Below are 19,602 nucleotides of genomic sequence, written 5' to 3'. Positions count from 1 at the left end.
TTATGAACAAAGAGAAAGAAGAATCTGATAAATCTGTAATCCTGCAGATGTCACACAGAGTTTAGTAGTTCATATTTTTATGTTCTTTTATTTCTCTCTCACACAAACACTCCCAAAAATCACTCCTCCATACCGTAATAAAGCACAGGGATACAAACTTGTCTGTTTTGAATCCAAAATAGGTCATTTGTGTTCATGCACATTGGACATATGTGTACAAATGTAAACAGTTGCCTCTTGCACATGTAGGTAGCTGCAGTTTACAAAAATGCAGAGTTTAACTGCAGAGCTAAAAATGTCAGCAAAGATTGCAGTTCAGTCTCCATGTTATTGTTTACACGGTCGTCAAGGATACGCAGAGTGAACGTGGGCAGCCACGCCCTCATTTTCAAAAGTCTCCGTTTTGGTACGTTTACACTGAAATGCAACCCCAGCATTTTCAAACTAAAACGGGCTCTGCAGCGTTTTCGAAAGTCTCCGTTTTCAAGGTTCAAAAACGCTGGTGTAGTGTAAACGACAGGCGTAACCGTAGCAAAACGCATGCGTTTTAAAACGAAAACGCACTAGTGTAAACGGGACCTCAGTTTGAAGGATCCTTTGAAGGCAGCCTTCGCTTCACGTCCTTCATTCAGCTCATTTTGAAGGATGCATCAAGTGTATCCTTTGTGTCCTTCAATCACCCACAATCCTTTGCACACATTCCAATCCACGGAAAAGAACTGATGAAAACGAGTCTGCACTTATCTGAGTTCATTATGAAATGTAAGACAAAAATAATGTTTTCAGTGATGAAGGCATACATGTTATCTTTTGTTTTGGTGTAAATTAATCACTAACACTAAACTGCCAGTAATGTAAGCCACTGGGAGACACAGACGGTTGTCATTCACTGTATTGCATTAAGAAAAGATTTTTAATACAAAGTGTTTTTCCAAAATTAAGTTTTATTAGTATTTTTGTGCTGTTGGAGCGGAAACATGTGTGACGTAGCCATGAACACTTACTAGAGCGTCTCATTCTAGTGTTTAATGCTGAGGAGGACTCGAGTCTACAAGCCTCAGAAGGACTGGACTGTTTGAGAAACACCCAATATCAATATGCAGGAGACTCCCGGAACTTCCGGAAATGTCTCTCCTGAAATTGCGATGGTTGACATAGTGATAACCATAGCAACGGACAGGACAAAAAAAATCTGATATGTCAAAATAGATCTGTCACTAAGTGTTGTAGTGTGAATGCAGACTAATAGACCTGCCACAACAACACTGACAAGAAAAAGTGTAAGGCCCGTCCAATCGGCCCAACGGCGGTTTCCCACAGGACGGGGAAGGTTTCTTGTGCAAAGTAGTTTAATTCCAATTAAATGTTTATCTGACTCCATTTTATTATGACCTCGAATTTAGGTTGAAATGCCAATTGATTATTGACTATTTATATGATAATTTATCTAGACATTTGATTATTCTGTTTAACTCTTTACTCTTATTGTACTCGTTCATTCGGTTCTCAGAGTCGCACAGGGTCCTCGCACCAGCTGTTATGCGGGCCCACGATCAAAAACTCTTCAGTCTGATCAATAAGCAGAGGTTATGGCTAAAGCAATTTAACAATGCTGCCCATGCTTGCTATTGTTAAAAGGTACCCATGTAGCCCCATACAATCGCCTATATAAAAACTTGGTTAAAGCTCCGACAGTAATCAGAGGTTATGACCAGTACTATGAGGTAATGTCGCCCCTCGATAGTAATTTATCTGGCCCCTTATAGTTAATAATATAACTATATAACAACTTAATTAAAGCAGAGGCAATGACCAGAGATTATGACCAGTACACCTTTGTCTAGCCCCATATAGTGAATGCGATTGAATAACAACTTAGTTAAAGTCAAGCAGTTAGTCAGAAATCTAGAATCTCGCCAGATGTGCCCCATGCTCCATACAATCTGAGATCTAGTATGTACTGAACCCTGGTCGTAGATTTACGGTAACAACGGATACATCGTTATCTGCTGAAGTCAATAATTTCAGAGTAAGTCAGAATAAAGCCAAATGTAACAATTTATTAGTCAGGTAAATGTATAATGCCAATTACATAATCAATTCAAAGCTGATCAATACAAAACATCAAATGCTCAGAAAAAGAGTAAAATGATGCATACCTGACAGTAGAAAATTGCACATTGCTGAGTGTCCTAGACTCTGATTACAGAATCGCCCCGAGCCTCCTGCAACATCTCTTTAAACCTTTCGACCTTTCGACCTTTAGACCTTTGTACCAGTCATTTCAAATGATACCAAACATGTATAGTGTTGTATGATAACTGTTCACATTAATCCATATAGATTTTGGGGGAATTTCAGGTCATCTCTGCATGTAGAGAGAAGAGATGGGGGAAGAGGGGGCGAAGGAAAGGAAATGTAGATTAAGGCAATGCTGAGGTGTGATTGACTCAGTGTGATTGCGTCTCGGATGGGGATGCTAATTTTGCAAAAGAGAGTTCAAATGTTAATTTCCTTTGTTTTCTCAAAGAGTAGCCCAGCATCAGTCTAGCATCAGTCTTACAAAAGAAAAAACAAATCTGTGTTGGCAGAATATGTTCAGTAACTTCTTCAGTTAGATACTAATAAAACTTTTTCACATGTCCTTTTTAAAGCAGTGTTTATTGAAGGTATTTAATGTAATATTTACTTATAATATTACTCATAGTATTAATTGTTATTATTAGCATTAATAATTAACATATTTTTTTATTTTCAAATAGTGACGCAGTAAATACAGCAGATGAAGTTCTTCAGAAGATGCTGCCTGTGGTTACAGCAACTAGATCAGCTGAGTAAGTAACACTGAGAACAATCATCACTGTGAAAACTTTATAACATTTTTTTACTTAAAATATAAATTAATGGTTCAACAAAAAATATGAGCATCACACTTCAGCTTTTAAACCCTCCACCTATCTGACCTGCTAGGCTTCTATTGTAAGAGCATTACTGTAAATGTGTTTCTGTTCATTTTTACAAACTGAGACATGATAAAAAAGTTTTAGCTAATGTGTTTTAGCTGAGGTAAATGTATGTTCTCTGCTGTGAGTTGAGGCGATCCTAATATTATCCATGTTTCTTTCATGCTATAACTAGTAGTAAAGAGGAAAAGATAACCGGTTCACTCGTGCTCCGCACTGCTGCTTGAACTGAGACACTACAGCGATCTGTCAGCCACATTAAAGAGCTCCAAAAACACATTTGAAAGCTGAGATTTTCTTATCAAAAGTGCATCAGCTGAAAACAGCACAGACTAAAAGATTGATTCTCTGGATTTATGGACTGATATCAGTTCATAAAAATAAAGATTGTTTAAAATTAGGGATGCTCCGATCGATCGACTGCAGATCGTTATCGGCCGATAATCAGATTCTATTGCTGTGACCTAATTCAGAGGCTGCATCCTTCGAAGGCCGAGTGTGTCAATGAAGGCTGTCACAAGGTTTTTCCCGTGGGCAGCTGACTCCTAAAGTTTTTGATATTCTTCATATTTTGTGCGGTGGTTAGTTTGCAGCAGTGACTGAAATTATCTTTTCCAATATAATGATTTTTTACCTTTTACCATTTTTACCTTTATTTTTTAACCTAATTAAATTTATGCCTCATCTTTTGTGTCAAATTAATTAACAAATCTTTTGTGTCATTTAATCAAATTCAATTAGAACAATAAGATACACTAGGGCTGTTACCAATCAAATGAAATTTATATCAACAAAATTAATCTTTGCAATGCAGTGGAAACACAGAAACTGCATCTAAAGTGCTTTTATATGCATTTATACACTCTGTTTGATGCAGTTCAGAGCTGACAAATGCATTTAAACTGCAGTTACAAATGCATATAATGTTTTAAACATAAAACGCTGAATATTGATATTTTGAAATTATTAAAATGAAAAGATACTTTAAATGTGACATCAATTGGCAGCAAGTCACTGTCAATGAGTGAGTCATTAGTTTCAGCCGATTCATTCAAACGGCTGATTCTTTCAGGAACAAAGCTTATCATAAACTAGCGCTGAGCCCAATCTGCCCTACCTAAACTTTCAGCCAGGAGTCGCTACTGATATTGAGTCCATTATAGGGGTGTGAGATAATATTGTGATTGTTGTTTTAACGATATACGATCTGAAATTATCTAATGTTTTTTCTCACTTTATAAAAACACACACAGAGAGTCGCACGCATCGCATCCACTACGTGATGTAACGTTAGTCTAGTAGGTTAGACTAGTGCGCTGGCGCATTTAGAGTGCACGCTTTCACTGTGTGATTAAAACATTTGTAATGCACCCAATATTGAAGATAAGGGGGTAAAAGTACATCTGTATATGTCTTAAATATTTATATCATTTAATCAATATCACATGAAGAGTGCAGTTTTTCTCCAAATATCAACATGATTACAAATGTGATATTGATTTCATACAACAGTTCAAAAAACAAGAAGTTAATATTTAGTGACTTACATTTTAGATACAATATTGCCTATTTTCGCTCTATTTCGCCAACAAAAATATTTCCAAACAAAGCTGCAGGAGTCGGGATTGATTTGCGTGTCTGAGCAACACACGGCGGTGAATGAACGAATCGTTTCAATGAATGATTCAATGATTCACACTTTAAACATTTTGTAAGCTTTATATCCTGATCGCTGAACACATCAGACACACTTTTGGCAGAATTCTAATGTCCTTGCGTTATTCAGCCTGAGGGTGGCGCTCTATCGATGATTGACAGACTTTAGTTCACACGACAAACGCATAGAATGCCATCTTAGAATTGCCTTAATGTAGTATTTATTGTGTCCAAATGTTGTTTTAGAATATTACAAGTTAGAAGTTCCAGTGAGGAAAACAAAGTCATGTCTTTTCTCAGAACAAACATAAAACAAACACAACAGAACTACTGTATAAAGGCTATTCACATGAGCACGTTTAAATTAAAAGATTTATACTTTCATTAATCTGATACGCTACTCCACATAGGAAGAACAGATATGCCAACTAGTTATTGACCTGAAGCAGACACATATCTGAAGCGGACTGATATCGTCTTGGTCTGGAGTGAGGTTTATGTAAGGTACTGTGAAAATAAGCGTCAGTCTGAAATCTGCCCCAATGGCGCTCTATGACAGCGCGCTGCAGTTCCATTTTTCACCACAGATTTACATCATAGACTGTAAAACAATATGGATGTGACGTCACCTGTAGATTTCTGAAGAGCATTTTTGAAGTGAAAATGAGGCCGCTGCCATCTTAGCAACGCGTCACTGCACGTCACTTTTCTAAAATTAAAATAAAACTGAACACCTCAAAATTGCAATAAATCAAGGTAAACACAACAGCCTTTTAAACATCTACAAACATCTCAGTTAGGCTCAGGTGCTCAAAAAGAGCATAAGGAAACCAATATCCTTCAAAAAGTTCTCTTCAATATAACGGATACATAAAATTAAAAAGTCAAAGTCTGCTTACACTGGACGTGCTGGTTTGGGCCTCATCACCGGCTGCAACCACGTCCTCATATATGCTCTCAAATATGAAACACCTGCGATTCAGCAACTACCTGCACATGCACTCACATTTGTGTAAAGTAGCCTTGTTGGCAAGTTTGGGTGAGTAAAGGTAAAGCACACAAGATATAGTTCCTTCAATGTCCTGTAGATGGCAATATTGCCTTTTTTTGTAGCAGAAATAAACTGCAGCAGAAAAAGTTAGGTGCCATGCAAAATGTAACAAATAATTGCATAACTTATTACAAATGTATTAGAGTAAAGAGTACATATTTATTAAAAAATTTAGACAAGTAGAGAGTAAAAGTTGCTAATAACTTTGATACTCAGAAACAGGTACAAAATAGTCACAACCTTAAGTACACTAACTAGGGGAGAGCGGGGCACAACCTAACGCTTTTTGACTTTCTCAGTTTGTGTAAATCTACTTAGGGTTCAGAGAATTGATTTTGTTCCACATTAATTTCACACATGTCTGCTACAAATATGTCATCAATGCAGTGTATGCTTTTTTCTTTATTTACCCCGAAAGAAGAGAAGTGAAATGTGACAACATGCCCCATAGGTGGGGCACACTGTAACATGACCATATGACAGCTTAAAATGTTATCTGATCTAATCAAAATAATATACATGATAAACTAAAATATTTTATCATTAAAAGACAATTATTATTTCTTTCTAGGGCTGCAACAAACGATTATTTTGATAATCGATTAATCTACCGATTATTGGGGCGATTAATCGACTAATCGCAGATTATTACACTGATTAATCAGTATGCTTTGATAGATTATTCCACTTTAGCAATGAGTTAAAATATTGAGTTATACTTTAACTAATAAATAAAAATCACTTCAGCTTTTAGACGAGCCAGTACCAGTGCTGAACATTGCTTAAAATAATATTTTATGAATGTTCAGGTTCTTCCTCTCAGTCTTTATTCACCTTTTCTTCATGGTATCTCAACAGATATTCATAAAAGGTAATTATGCCAATTGTATTGGTAACTGTATAGAATAGCATAGCTCTAATAGCGGAGCACATTGTAACGCAGTGTTACAACGAACCCGATCTGTGCAACTGGAATTTAAACTTGGTTAGTGTCTTCTGCTAGTTAGTGAAACATTAAAGAACTAACAGATTGGAGATTAAAATAATAGCAGATTTGTCTGATTTTAAATAAACAAAAAAATATAGATGAAAAATTAACACTTTTGCTATTGTTAAATAAATATTCAGTGATATCTTCCAAAGATTTCTGAATTTTGGCGCAATTTTTTTCTCTATATTTTGCCGATATGGCAACTAGTAAATACACTAATTTTCATCATGCTATCATGTGTGGAAGTATTTAAACCATGTGTGTTACAACTAACCCCGCTTTAGGTTGTGCCCCACGCTTCCCTAATTACATTTACACAAACACACTCCTGGTTTTGGGAAACAGACTGTAATTTTAGGATGATTCATACAATTGTTTCTACAAGGTTTATTATGTTTTTGGGAAATGTGGCCCTGTAAGTTTTGATCTGAGAGAGTGAAGAGTGTGTCATTGTTCTCTACAGGTTGAGTCTTTGTGGTGTCACAGATGAAGGTTGTGCTGCTCTGGCTTCAGCTCTGAGATCAAACCCCTCACACCTGAGACTACTGAATCTGTCTTGGAATAAACTAGGAGACTCGGGAGTGAAGCTGATTTCTGCTGGACTGGAGAATCCTCACTGTAAACTGGAGGAACTGAGGTAAGATCATACGCGACTCTCACATGAAACTGTGTCACTGTGAATTTTGCAATTTCAATAATTCATAAAGTAACATTAAAATGGAATAGAATTCAGGGAAAACTATTATTACATTCATTCATTCAAATTACCATTCATCAATTTAAAGGGTTAGTTCACTCAAAAATGATTTTTTTTAACCTGTTAGCCAGTTAGTCATGATTAAAATAAAGTTTGTTTATGTAATATATGTGTGTGTACTGTGTATATTTGTTTTGTATTTATACATATACATGTATATATTTAGGGACAATATAAAAATATAAAAATCAACTAGATCAAAAAGTTTGTAGACAAACTTTAAGTTGTCTTGAAAAAGCCGGTCCAGAAAGTTTGAAGAAGTTTTAAAAGTTTGTAGTTTGAAGCTTTTCAGTTTGAAATTGTTTAAGTTTTAGAATTGTAGTTTTAAAAGATAGATAGATAGATAGATAGATAGATAGATTTTAATTTGCTATGTGATTGCTAGGGTACTCGGGGTGGTTGCTAGGGTGTTGCTATGCGGTTGCTAAGGTATCCTGGGTGGTTGCTAGGGTACTCATGGTGGTTGCTAAGGTATCCTGGGTGGTTGCTAGGGTGTCAGATAGATAGATAGATAGATAGATAGATAGATAGATAGATAGATAGATTTAGCTTGACAGATAGATAGATAGATAGATAGATAGATAGATAGATAGATAGATAGATTAAATGAGTTTGAATGAGTTTAAATGGCTTAGAAACAGGAATGGCAGTTTAATTGAGTCTGTGTGTTTGAATTTGAATTTTGACAGTTGGACGGAATGTTCAGATCAGCCAAGGCAGTTCAATGAAAGTCAATGGGATTTTTCCAAGATTTAATCAGCATTTTTAGGAAAACCGTAAGTCTGATCAGTCTGAAAAGATAAGGCAACTCGAGTCAGCTTGAACAGTCTAGGAGGAGTAGCATTTAGACATTTTAGTCTAAGAAGAAGAAGAAGAAGAATAATCTTAAATAGAAGATCAGTGAGTGGGCTTTTTCAAGCCAACTTAATAAATATTTATATATAATTTAAATTATATAAATATATACATGTAAATATTTCTTCAATATATACATGTATGTGTTTATAAACAAAATAAATATACACAGTACACACACATATATTACATAAACTTTTATTTTGGATGTGATTAATCGTTGAACAGCTCTAGATAAACCATATATTATTGCAATCATGTGTTTATTGTCTCCAAACCGTTTCTCTCTGCATGTTATAGTGATCTCTGGATCTCTGATCATTGTTTATGTTAAGAGATTTCCTGGAATGTCACATGATATGGCTGTACTTCTAGTCTCACTCTTGGGGCTCTATCATACACCCGGCGCAACGCAGGAGTTTGTTGCTAGTTTCAGCCTGATGCAGTCTGTGTGACGTCTACGTCACGTCTGCGCCTTAAATTGAATGGAATAAATAGCAGAATAAAAACTAAGACTTTGAGTGAGACGTTCACTGAGATGAGTGCATGTAGCAAAGTTATATTAAAGAGCCATTCGGAACGACATAGACATGAACACATAAACTTCATCTCTAGAGCTGCTCTGAGAGTCACTTCATGAGCATTTTACCGTTTAATTGGAGAAAAAACTATTGTCATATCATATACACACATAAACTTCAAGATCACAGCAACCCGTCAAAATAAAAGTTCGGTTTAACTTGTAACAGAAACAGAGCCATGTTACTATTACTATGTACTATGTAGTCTACTATTGTATTACTATTGTACGGTATTAAATATTTCTTAATGACAATGTAATACTACTACTAGTACAATAATTATTAAGACTTTAGTTTTGAAGTATGGGGAGAGCAGGGACGAAAGTAGCCTACCATTTTTCACAAAAATGTAATTTTAAAAGATAATGTTTTAGACAGCGATATATTTTTGCTGTGGTCAGTAACTCACAGGTGTGGTCTATCAATACCAGGTGGTATTTTGTACAAATGTAGAACGGCTTCAGCATAATTTCACTTTGAACATAAATTGCACATTGTTACTTTCAACCCCGTCAGTTGGGACGAAAGTAACACACAGGTGGGTCAAAAGTAACAACAACACAAGCTAGATTTTTTGTGTTAGTCTTGTTTTTATTAAATATACCTGACTATGACCTTGTTAATATGTAACTGCAAACATATTTGGTCCTTTATCTTTGCAAAAAAATATTTTCATTTAAAATTGAGAATTTCAGTTTCATCAAATGTTTCAAAAGTAACCCGACAGAACAAACTTGAATTGTTTAGAATATTTTTTCTGGCAATGTCAATTTATTTTATAAAACATTTTTCAACAGTATGAACAATATAAAAACTAAATTAAATTAGCATAATATAAATTCTCAACATAGTGTAACAGTCATGTTTCCAATCCAGCTGTTTTTATGCATAAATTCAAAATATAAATTCATAAAAACATCTGAATGGAAACACTGCAAATTCATAGGTGGATGTGGAAAAGCTAAGGTATGGCTAAAAACTAAATGTGACTATGGTAAATGTAAACAGATTGAGTGAATAAATGGTGACATACAGAAATCAGCAACAGATATGTCCAGAAACGCCCTCTCATGAACATCTGGCTGAATCAGACCTCTGTCTGTCTTTCTGACCCTCACTCTTGGCATATTCTGCTAGTATAATATGACATAAACATGTTTTAATAAATGCTGCACCGCAGAGAAAGCCACCACATTAGCAGAGGGACAAAAGAAACAAGTGTTACTTTCATCCCAACAGGAACTCCTGACATTTAAACCCGATTTACTTTCATACTGAAAAATACTGAGAAGTCAAACTTCAGGATGTTACAGCACTAAATAACCTGTAGATTGATCATTATTGTGACACATGAAATGAGAAACACAACTTGTAATTAGAAAAAAATGTACCGCTTCAGCAGTTTATTTACCGTATTCGAAAACTGCTTTCCGGTCCTAACCGCGGGAAACAATGATGAAATCACATGATGTTTGGCAGCTCCGTCAAGGGTTGCGTGCTGAACGTGTCTTAACTTGGAACGCAAATGTAGTCAGAGCTCTGAGAAAATTGCTTTGTTACTTTCGTCCCGCGTTACTTTCGTCCCGGTTCTCCTCTAATAATCACACAATTTTACAGTAACCCTCTAGCGGCAGTTGCACTGAACTTTGAAATTGGTCGTGAAGCAACCGTTACCCTCGCCATGGTAAACTGAACGATTTTAATGAATGTAACGTTAATGCATGTATGAATATATCCACACAAAGCAAATGAGCCTCAATACATCTAAAATAAAAACATAGTAGATTTTATAGAGCTAATTAATATAAAAATTTATTTAATAATTATAAAAAAAAAATTCTGACATAATTATTAATAATAACTGCCATTTTACAGAAATAGTGTTTACAGAATAATGCGAAAGTGTTAAAATATAGAGAATGAGGAGTTACGTCATGATGTTTTCACTCCGCGTTGCATTTTGGGAAGGCGCCGCCATATTAGCAGGATACGGTATCTGTTGCTATGGTAACCTCGACTGCAGCCCGAGATAAAGACCAACAGAGAGAGAGAGAGCAGAATAATTTAATAAATAAATTACAGCGCAGTTTTATGGGAAGAAATGGAGAAGGAGAAGGTGAAAGGAAAGGGGCTCTATCAGGAGAGACTAAATAACAGCGCCGAGCAGCGTCATTTAGAGAAAATGCTTGACATTAACAGCATCGAGCCGTACGACCTGCCAGCTACAGAACTGATGAAATGATGCTTATCTGATGCTTAACATCCCAACAGACTATCTAAAAGTGAATGAGTCTTTACTTTATAGAATGTACAGTAGAAATAAAGAAGAAGAAAGTAACAGAATTGCTCAGGGCAGCCACTGGTCAAATGAGTCCCCTATGCTGAACTTCAGTTGCCCTCTTGGTTGAAATCTCTTTCTGGGGGTGGGTGGGGTGTTGATGGTGCCCATAGAGGGTGGGATGGTGTCCCCTTAGTTAGTGCCCTACACAGACCACATATTCAGTGTATATGGAACAGTGGTAGAGGAATCGGTGTAGTAAAAGCTTTACATGAATTTAAATGAAATTGCTGCCATTGATCAACAACAAATCCAACATACATGATATTTCGTTACTGTGGAAGTTTTTTTCCCCGCCACAGAATAAATAAGTATAAAAAGTAATTGTGACACAATTAAAAAAAAAATTCTAGGAATTGTGATATAAAAACTATATGAATTGAGAGAAAAAAAGTAAGAATTGTGAGATAAAAAGTCACAATTGCCTTTTTATTTTCTATTCATGGCAGAAATAAGCTTTCATAGGTTCATCATGTGTAAAAGAGGAAAACTATAGAGATGCACAATCCAGCACACAATCTTACTCCTCTCCCCTAACTCTTCTTCTCCCTTGTCCTGATCCAACTCTTCTTCTCCTTCATCTATTCCTCTCCTCCTTCATCTATTCCTCTCCCTCACCCAGACATTTTTTCTCTCTCTGCTCCTCTGTGTTGTTCTTCATCCACACTGAACAATGAGTCTGTGTCTATTTTACTGTATGTCCATGTAATGAAAGAGCTTCAACATCTGACTATTCCTCCAACTGAGATTAGAATCTGCTATTTCTCAATATTTCTCAATATCTGCTAATTATAAATGCTTATCAATTGTTTCAGTATTTGTTTTCTAGATTTTTTCAATACTTTTGAGCTGCTGTTGGTACAGAAGTAGGTTTTATACTATATTTATAGATTGTAACATTGGGTCTTCATTTCTGTCATGCTGTGTTTAAGCATTTGTAAATAAGATCAGAAAGAAATTTAAGCCTTTTAGAAACGTGTTAATTGACTGCATTTTGTGTGAAAACGACATGAATTATGGTAAGATCACAACAGACGGATGTTGTGCTAATTGTGTTTAGAGTTTTGAAAATGTGATACAGATTGGAGAAAAGTGTGTTAGAAATTGAAAAAAAAACATGAATAGAAGAACATGAAGAACATGAATTCATCCTTAATGACCATCACATCCATCTTTTTTCTGTGATCATCTTTCCATATTATTTAATGTGATAATTTGTTAACATAATTTCTTATATTCAGTTTTTATATTAGCTTTCCCTCTCACTCAAACACACACACACACACACAAACGTAGTAAAACTCATATCAAACATGGGGATTTGTGCTTTTGTTTTGGTTTCTTTTTAATAATGAAGTCTCTGTTGATCTGATCTGAGAGAGTGAAGAGTGTGTCATTGTTCTCTACAGGTTGTGGGATTGTGGTGTCACAGATGAAGGTTGTGCTGCTCTGGCTTCAGCTCTGAGATCAAACCCCTCACACCTGAGAAAACTGTATCTGTCTGGGAATAAACTAGGAGACTCGGGAGTGAAGATGATTTCTGCTGTACTGGAGAATCCTCACTGTAAACTGGAGGAACTGTGGTAAGATCATCTCTATCATAAAGACTGGAAGTGAATAAGGATTACAGTTTTTTACAATCGCTAGGACACATTTCTCAATACTTAGGTCACTTTTTCAAAACTCTTCACACAGTTCTCCTAACCAACTTTCATCTTGGCACAGAGGTTAACTTCACATTCAAAATGCACCAAATCTACCAAAACACTTCATACGTGTCTCAAATCAACTCATTCTTCCAGAACACTAGCAAAGGTTTTCACTGAGCAAACACACTTTGTCACTCATAAAACATCGACCTAAAAACACTAACATCAGTTAGCATTATACAATGTTTTCTTTTTTAAAATTTCTTTACAAAACAAGAATGACACTCTCTACTGCTTATAATTCACTGCAGTTTATGTTACATGGTCCATGTTTACATTACAGAACAAAATTATTCCTAAGTTTCCCCTTTTGAATTGATGGTAATGAAATTGAAAGACTAATGCTTGTGTAGGTGTTCAGTTTCATCTAATTGTTTTGATAGTATTTGATTTTTTAGATTCAGAATATATTTCATAACTATATTACTGTAGAAATGTACAAATTTCTGTCTTATTCAGTTTTGTATTATGTTACTGTTTTGAACTTAAGTTTAACAGTTTTGAAAACAATATGTAAGCATGTGCAAATTGGCCTGTACGTACAAAGAGTTTTGGCAGTTGTTGTGTCTGAGTGAGAAAAGAATTCATGAAAATTGAGAGATGTAGTCATTGAATGCATTTTGTGCCAAAGCAATGATAATTGATCCTCAGTTTAGCCCACATAGACTTCTGTTGTGCTCACTGTGTGAAGAGTTTTGCAAAACTGACCTAAGTATTGAGAAATGTGTCCTAGCGTCTGTAAAAAACTGTAATATGTAGATAGTGCATACAAAAAATCCTTTGGCATAAACCCCATCCGGCGGTTCAGTGACAGATTCCTGCTTGAACCGTCAGATCCTGCCGGCAGTAGAAGGAAGGGGTGAGGAGTCTACCTGAAAAAAAGAAAATTTAGATCTAAATATATTATTATCCTGCAAAAGAAAGTAAAACTAACAGTTTGTAGGGGAATTTTACAGTTAAAGACCCAAAAGACCAGATATGATGAATAAAGACCCGGAGTCAGAGTTAAAAAAATAATAAATTGAAGATAATTTTAGTGAAGAATAGTTTGCAGTTTCATCAGCAGAAGCCAGCTTCAAGTCTCACAAGGAGTTCGTAGGCCGCTCTGCATACATTCATATTTCCACAACAATTATACTCTAACAGAGTCAACTAACTACGTCATTACTTCAGGTTGAATGATTCTGATTGGCTAAGAAAAATAGACAAATTTGGTAATCTTCCACATATGGACAGATAGTCAGAAGCATATCTCCATTCGTCACGATGCTGACGAGGGGACCCTGGATTTAGGCACTGGATGTCCTTTTGGGGTCATGACATGGCATCTGCTGGTCTCAAGAAGAGTGCCAGTTGTCCACCAGTACAAAGGACCTGCACAGAACACTTAGCGCACATACACAGATACACATGATTCACAGCTTCTTCAAGGTTGAAGTTGATCTGAGCTCTGCTCTGAGCAGGAAACTTTCCCAAAACATACTGATAACATGTTCTTTTCTCTCAGTGAGAGGTACAGACAATATTCAAAATTATTTTCTAGTGTTTGAAAAGGAAAAGAAATGCTTTAACATACGTTGAAGAAGTCATTCAAATAATTTAACAGAAAAATAAATGTTGGTTAATAACTTAAAAGATATATATTAAAGCGGCAGTGGATTCCAGAATCCACCCCTTCAGTCCCCCTTAAAGGCCAATGTGGAGTCCTAAACACCACATCTGGTCTAACAATTTAGGCCGCTTCAAAATTTTACATTGTTGACCCATGCTCCCCTGGCAGGTTAAAATGGTATAAAATAGACAATAGGTTTTCTGTTGAAGGACTTAACTAGAACAGAATATTCTACAGAGCACGTAGTGCATGATTGACCTTCAGTCCTTACACATATTTGTCTTTACATCAATCCTGGCTATTTGGTTTATCATCAAATTCCTTGACTACAAAACAAATACATATTTATTCTCTGGAAGCCGGGCTAAACGAGTAAGCACTGTTACTGCATTCCTGGCATGGGCCAGACCCTCAGTCACTCCTCAGATACTAAATACAGACATTTCCTGTAATCATAAACACCAGGATATATACACTGGTTTTTAGAAAACTATAATTTCCAATTTATTATATAATACAAGAAGATGGATCGTAAATCCACTCCTTTCACTATACCCCTTATAGATAATTTTTAAAGATTAAAAACAAACTTGTGGTCTAACTCAAAATAAACGTTAAAAATAAATAAGACCCATCATAATCCATCCAAGTACTTTAAGTCTCTTAAATCATCCTTCAGTTTACAGTCTATAGACATATCATGTACCACCTTAACTGCAGAACATCTTTTAAATCTCTTTTTTTTTAAAAACACCTTTAAAAATAAAAAGAAAAGAAAACAAATTTACATGACCATTTCAATTATCATTTTCAATAAAACAGAGAATTGTTACTTTTACGTAATAACCCTTTTGTTAAGATTTCTTTTCACAACAGATCCATTATAGCCCATAAAAATAAATAAATAAATAAATAAATACATAAACCTAAACTTTTTAATTATTTTTAATCCGAAACTCAATTTTCACAACATTTCACAGTACTCAGACCATGTCAACAGTACAGCATTCAAAATCAAATAATTAAGACTTCCTTTAAAGTCAGTTTTAAACTCAAATGTCTTGTCAATTATAACTGCTTAGGCTAAATGACCAAAATCTTAACCCTCTTCTTTGGCAGTGATACTTATCATCTCATTAGATTTGCCACTGCACCAAAATCATAAACATAAACACAAAGGGACAGATATTTTTTTTAATATAATTTTCCATATCACTTATAAATTATACAAATTTGTGCTATAAGACATTATCAATTTCTTTAAAGCTGTTTTTTGAAACAGTTTTACATCTTTTTTTTCATCACATTAATTTCAACTGCTTTACTTTTTGTTATAATTTTGTCACGGTATTTCTCTATCAAATTGTTAGTCTGTAGATCCAAAAATATATTATCATTGTCTCAGTCCTATTATTATCTCTACTGTTTTGCAGAAACCAAAGTATTATTTTACTCAAATCTCAACCCCTAGGTTACACAGACAGCCTTATAGCTGCTTTCTCCTTCAACCCTTATTACATAAATTGTATTTCTCTAGACATCTAATGTCATGCATCCATTTAATGGATGAAAAATAAAACTTTTATCAGTTATATTCACTCCTCCTTTGTTTGCCCACCGGCCTTCCATAAATTTGAGGGGTTTCTCTGGATAATTTACTAGTGACTTAGCCAATGTGTCACTTTGTCTCTGCCGTCAAATCTTATAACGTTTACGTTTATCATTCTGATCAAACAAAGAAGACAGTGTATAAATTTAGACCCTCAGTTGAATTTAGACAAGGGTTTTTAACCCATGGACGGCAATCTTCAATTCCACAATCCCAATTTATTTAAATGTTCTTAAACATACAAATCCAGAGAGTAATTCAAATCAACATCATAAATGACAAAAGTCATAATTACCATTAGCAGACAGAGCTGGATATCCAATCCACTTAAAGCTCGTCCCATGTTCTGTATCGTCTTTTCATAAGATTCAGTCCGAAATATCGACTTGTCAAAATTTGTCGTTTCACTTAACCCATCTGTAATGATAAAACACTCATTCCAGAGGTTAATGACAGATACACACTGAGGACAGAATATTTCCCCAAACTAACACGTACAAAACATAAAGTTCAGCCACCATCACACACACTCACACGAATATGAACCGCTCATTGTCAAGGTTTGCTTTTTGTTCTAAAAACATATTTAAACTTTTCCTGTAGGTTTTACTCTTATTCAGTCTCAAAGCATGTCTCTTCACTATAATTTGTTTTTAGAAACGTCAGCTGGGTTGTTTTCGTTCTAATCTCATTGCTTTGTTTAAGCTTTAGCAGGCTGATAACAGACAGACAGAGTACCATCCTTGCCTCCACCCCAGCAGTCTCTCTCTCTTACTGCACAAATACTCTTTTCAACAGAATCACAAGACTAATTTAGACAGAATGTAATGTTAAATTCATTACTATATACAGAATAATCATTAACCAATTTTAAAAGGAAAATGTATATTGTTCAAATAAAAATCATTACCACAATCTAAAATATTTTATTCTAGGAGGTTATCTTGTTTAAATGTTGAATTCACTTAACTTTCTCTTGAATCTGCAAAAGCAGTCTTCATCTTTAACCACCACCATGCCTTAGAATTATCCTATGCCATGTCTAATGACCTGCAGGAGTAAAAACTATAATATAGACACATTAGTTCAAAATAAACACAGCCTCACGGATTCAGGGATTCATAGTACTGCTGAATCTGAAACTTCTATACAGTTCTTGCCAATAGAGCAACCAACATCATGTTAATAAATTTTGCTATTGTCTCCCCAGAAATTACGGACAATCACCTCATGGTCTCAGTCGGCTCTTGAAAGCTCATTCCCATCAGCTCTTTATAAGTAATCTCCTTTTCCTCAGGGTCTTGTCCCCTGACATAGTTGCTTGTCACAATGAAAAACAAGCCATCCTAGTAATGCGGTTTCTGGTGAGTGGTATAGAGGAACATTTTTGGGTCAGACTGCTGTACCTTTCACAGGTCATCCCCCCTTAATGATGCTGCTGGCCTCACAGACATCCGCTCCACTCTCATACCCATCTCACATTAAACACCTCCCTTCAGGGTAGATGCCCAGTGGCGGCGGTGACCCCCTGCCTTAGGTTGTCCCCTGTCTGGCCAAAGAGGATCTTACCCGTCGTTGAGAAATCACCTCGTGCACACTGGTAACCGCTCTTTCCCATCATGAAATCTTTGACAGTTTTCTTCAACAGAATCAGGTGTTTTCTGGAGCTTAGGGAAGTTGCATTCAAGAGCCACCAGAGCCATTGGACTGCCTAATAGTGTTAAAACATGGAGACAGGTTAATGACAGCAGTATTTAATCACTAAAATCCATGAGACATCTCTGTAGCAGCAACATAAAAATGCTGAGATTATACTCAGTGAATTTAGTTTTCACAATTGTCCATTCAGTGTAGTGTTCTGCTACATCTGTAACTCGAGCCATCGGCCCTGCACATGGTGGTGACTAGGATGAGACAAAAAAGTTACTGGTCATAGAATAAATTCGTCAAAATAGTCACTTCTATCATTCAAGGTCTGTATTACCATTTTAAAGACCTCTTTATACTCATTGAGTTTTCCTTTGACAAATTTGACAACTAATTGCCCTCTTCATGGCAATCATTTCTTTTAACATCTCTGTGTCCATGATTTTCAACTGAGACACTGAGCTTCACTATAAATAGCTTGTTATCACTTATGACACAAGCTCAGATAGCAGCTTTTAGCTGACTTTGAATGAGAGAAAGGGAGACTCTTGAGGCATTCAGGACTGGTACACTGCATTTTCATAAACTTGTAACATCAAACTTTACCTATATCTTGTAACTCTGGCCCAGCTTAAGACTTTGCCAGATTTGACATGCTTTATATTTGTCATTTACCCACATATGAGGGAATTTAGAAATTACAATCAGGTCGAGTCTCTGTGACACTGGCAATCCCATTTTTGCCATTTAAACCCTTTATGTCACTTTGACCATCAAAAACTAAATATTTAGAACTTGGAGGTCCTACATCATTTTAGTTATTTACACTACAAAACATACTTGAGACGGTTCAAATATTTTTCCATAAAGTGAAACTTTCAGAACATCCAATCGTCCCTTTATATATTTTTGTAACTCACGTTTTAGATTTATTGTCTGTAATTTTACATTAACCTGTATTTGTCCATTCAATATAAAACGTATTATTATAGATATTTCCTTCAAAAGGAATTCCTTAAGACTACAATCTTATGACCTTTTTGTTATCTCATGTTCTTTCTCAGTTTCACAAGCCCATTCTCAGACAGAGTGGAAGTCTCTTTTTTTGTTCCTTTCTTTTCTTTCTTTTGTTTACAATATTTGCGAATATGGCCAAGTTTCCCACACTGTCTACACCTTTTAGGTGGGCATTTACAATTAAAGGCGAGATGGCCCTGCTGACCACAATTAAAACACTCCATGTCATCTTTATCACATTGGGTAATCAGATTGAACCATCCCTCAGTTACTTCTGGGATTTTTCCATCAGGGGTTAATGGTACCCCGCCCATTTTACAAATCCATGAATAAGCACAAACAGCTAAAAATGTGAATTTTTCTGGTTCTTTCTTTGTTTGTAGCCAGTCAAGTTGTTGTTTAACTTTCCAATCAGAACCAAAACCCTGACTAACCATTTTCTTAATTAGTTCAACAAATTTCTTTTAAGTGAGAGCTTCAGAGCAGATCTGCTTACAGCGTTTGCTCTCTTCTGTCTCATTATCTGTATCTGGACTGATCAAGTTTCAAAATTTGTCAGCCATATCTTAGTCAAAGTTAATACTCACCTGAAAGAGATGGCAGCGGCGATCTTTGAACAACACAGCTTTGGCTTCTGCGTGATGAAACTGCAAAGTATACTCCAAAATCACAGTTACATATACTGGTCCAATCCAATTAGGGTCACAATCTTTATTTTCGTCAGGATCGTTCCTGATGCATCCTTGACCAAACAACCCTATCCCTATCTGTATTTTGTCATATTTAACTAAAAGCTTAATCTCTAACTTCCTGAAT

General features: G+C 35.6%; 1 protein-coding gene, 1 long non-coding RNA gene and 1 pseudogene across 12 annotated transcripts in view; 1 reads left to right on the top strand and 2 right to left on the bottom strand.

Annotated features, from left to right (window-relative positions):
- The window catches only part of LOC127499176 (protein NLRC5-like), a 784,214-nt gene that overhangs the window by 292,062 nt on the left and 472,550 nt on the right, over positions 1-19,602 (top strand). For all 11 annotated transcript variants that reach the window (XM_051869371.1, XM_051869366.1, XM_051869364.1 and 8 more), the window contains one exon: positions 12,602-12,775. In XM_051869371.1, coding sequence (XP_051725331.1) covers positions 12,602-12,775 — 174 coding nt within the window. The remainder of the gene's footprint in view (positions 1-12,601; positions 12,776-19,602) is intronic.
- The window catches only part of LOC127499183 (tetratricopeptide repeat protein 8-like), a 370,710-nt pseudogene that overhangs the window by 26,903 nt on the left and 324,205 nt on the right, over positions 1-19,602 (bottom strand).
- The window catches only part of LOC127499188 (uncharacterized), a 127,607-nt gene that overhangs the window by 1,316 nt on the left and 106,689 nt on the right, over positions 1-19,602 (bottom strand). The window lies entirely within an intron of this gene.

The sequence above is a fragment of the Ctenopharyngodon idella genome, chromosome 17, assembly GCF_019924925.1.
Source record: "Ctenopharyngodon idella isolate HZGC_01 chromosome 17, HZGC01, whole genome shotgun sequence".
In the NCBI taxonomy this organism is placed as follows: Eukaryota; Metazoa; Chordata; class Actinopteri; order Cypriniformes; family Xenocyprididae; genus Ctenopharyngodon; species Ctenopharyngodon idella.
Note: the sequence above shows the minus strand (reverse complement) of the source record. Positions and strands in the feature narration are given on the sequence as shown.